Raw genomic sequence first — 2480 nt, 5'->3', positions numbered from 1 at the left:
GAATTTCACTGCGTACAAAAAAATTGCCATCAAATACTATACATCTTTTGCTAAAATTAAAATTCGAGTAGGAGTTTTGGCATGCATGTTGAAGCTGCTGAGGTGACTCGCCTAGTGTTGTCGGCCCCGCCCCGCCGCTGACCCCGGGACATGATTCCAGGCAAATCCTCTTCCAAGCGCGCCTCCAGGCTCACTAACTCCAGAGACCCACTCATCTGCGCCAAGTGACGCGCTGCTGGTGATGCGCTTGCGACGTGTGGGCGACTTGGGCTGCCGGCACAGCTATCCTTGCTGTCCGTTCGACTGTCAGATGCGTGTTGTCTGGTTTAATTTCAATAAACTGAGTACGGTCGGAAGGAGTTGCTGTTCATGTCCTACAACCCTGCGTTTCTAGAACACAACCGTAACACCAATACCTAAAACCCTACAACAAGCAGTGTCGAATCACCTGGAAAAAGCTTTGAATCCCGCAAGTCCAATATTAACTCCGGGGCATTTTTCGAAATGCATTCAACAAGACGGTTGCAAGTCTGTTTGCAAGGCGGATGGGACGGTCGCTGCCCTGACTGGCATCACCGCCGGGCTCGCCGACAAAGGCTAGATAGAGGCTGGTGGCGCAGGCGCGTCGTCCTCGCCTCGCCACATCGCCACGGCCCATTGCAGTGGCAAGCGAGGCGGTGAGGGAGGCGGCGTCCGAGCCTGCTCCGCGTCCACTCCAGCTAGTGCGTGCAGCCTCCCAGGCCCATATGTGCCCCGCCCCGCGCCGCGCACGCTTCCAGTCTTCCAGGCCGCCAGTCTGTTTTCAGATCTGTCTCTGGACAGAAGTTGTAAGCAGGGAGAGAAAGGATAAAATTCGAGGTCCAAGTTTGTCTGATGCTCTGCCGAAGTTCATTCAATGAAGTTCATTGAAAGAAGTTATCAATGAATAAAATTCATTGAATGAAGTTATCAATGAATGAAGTTCATTGAATGGCGTTAACTATGAATGAAGTTCATGGAACAACGTTATCAGCGAATGAAGTTCATGGGATAAAGTTCATTAAGTGCCTTCCTCCACGAATGACGCTCATTCAAGGAAGTTCATCGAAGTCCAAGCCCCTTACGTTTTGGTTGCAGGTGCGGACGATGACGAGGAGCTCGACCTCCCGCTGGGCGGGGGAAGTGTCGGGGTCGAGGCGAGTCCGGAAGCGGAACCGGTGGTGGGTCTGGAAGCGGCCCGACTGAACCGGAAGGAGCGCACGGCTTTCAGCCGGCAGCAGGTGCTGCAGCTCGAAGCGGAGTTCCAGGACTCCAACTACCTTTCCAGGCTCAGACGCTACGAGATCGCCGTCGCCCTCGGACTCAGCGAGCGCCAGGTACGATCATCTCGGTTTAAAATTAAAGGGAGGACATTTCCCCCGTTTATCACTCCATTTTCCGTATCTAGTTTCCCAAACAAGAAAGGGTCTACAAAAGTTAATTCTCGAAAATGCGTCTTTCATTGTAACTCTGCTCTAAGAACTAACATTTACGAACTTTTGATGTTTTAGTGCTTTTCAATCAAGGGAAGGGATGTTAAAATTCCAAAATTACAGCGCCCATTAAAAGGCTTGCCTTAAATGCATCTTTGCATATTATTATTGCCATTACTGCTATGAGAGGCGATGTAATATGAATGCAACTTGATTATGGCCCTCCGACATGACCGTTGTTTTTCCTGTGCCGTTTTTGCCCTCAGGTCAAGGTGTGGTTTCAAAACAGGCGTATGAAGTGGAAGCGCACTAGGGTCACCTGCCCGCCCGCCCTGTCAGACGCGGACGAGCCCACGGACGCGCATGTTCTCGCACAGGAGGTGCTTGCCGAGCGGAGGTGACGCGCTCCTCGCCTTATAGATGACCGTGTCGGAAGTCCGTGAGGGTAAGTTTGTGAGGAAACCACTGTCGGATAGTATTCTTTTCCCGGAGAAAAACGAAAAACTGGAACAATCACTCTCACGGTACTCTAATCTCCCTCTCCTCTGCGTAGCGCCCGCTCTGCTGCCGGTCGGCCCCCCGCCTCGCCGAGCCGTCGGTTGGGTTGCCTACCCTCGAGACCACAGGGCGCCTGCCTGTGAGCGTAGTGGCAGCTACTCGAGGCGACCCACTACGAGGACCGCCCAAGAGGAAAATGTAACGTCAGTGGGAAGAACAATAAAGACTGTGCCATATGTTTTCTACAACTTGTCAAACTTGGTGGCCAACTTGTGACAAAACTAGCATTCCTTGCCTTTCCTCACGCCGGCCGATCTAGATAGTACGAGAGAAATGTAAGTCTGAACGCCGTTTCGAGTGTTCAGGCGTTCCTTTCACTTTCTTTTCGCGACGTGGCCTGGGAGTAGGACGCTCGCTGGATGGAGAGGTCTAGGGCGCCCCAGTCTCCTTCAGCATTTTTAGACAGTCCCCAAGACTGTCTCTACCAGAGGGTAAAGAGGCCCCCTACCCCTGTCCACTCCCCCTCCCTGC

The 2480-nt window shown here is 52.6% G+C and overlaps 1 protein-coding gene across 1 annotated transcript; it reads left to right on the top strand.

The window, feature by feature from the left end:
- The first annotated feature begins 9 nt into the window (after nt 1–9).
- Nucleotides 10–2200, top strand: LOC113207734 (homeobox protein MOX-2-like). The gene is made up of 4 exons (XM_052276908.1): nt 10–858; nt 1117–1355; nt 1718–1896; nt 2005–2200. The coding sequence occupies exons 1-3, from the start codon at nt 747–749 to the stop codon at nt 1850–1852; spliced, it is 486 nt and encodes a 161-aa protein (XP_052132868.1). The 5' UTR covers nt 10–746; the 3' UTR covers nt 1853–1896; nt 2005–2200.
- The last annotated feature ends 280 nt before the right edge of the window (nt 2201–2480 follow it).

This window comes from Frankliniella occidentalis, unplaced genomic scaffold (genome assembly GCF_000697945.3).
Source record: "Frankliniella occidentalis isolate FOCC.00 unplaced genomic scaffold, Focc_3.1 Scaffold4985, whole genome shotgun sequence".
Lineage (NCBI taxonomy): Eukaryota > Metazoa > Arthropoda > Insecta > Thysanoptera > Thripidae > Frankliniella > Frankliniella occidentalis.
Note: the sequence above shows the minus strand (reverse complement) of the source record. Positions and strands in the feature narration are given on the sequence as shown.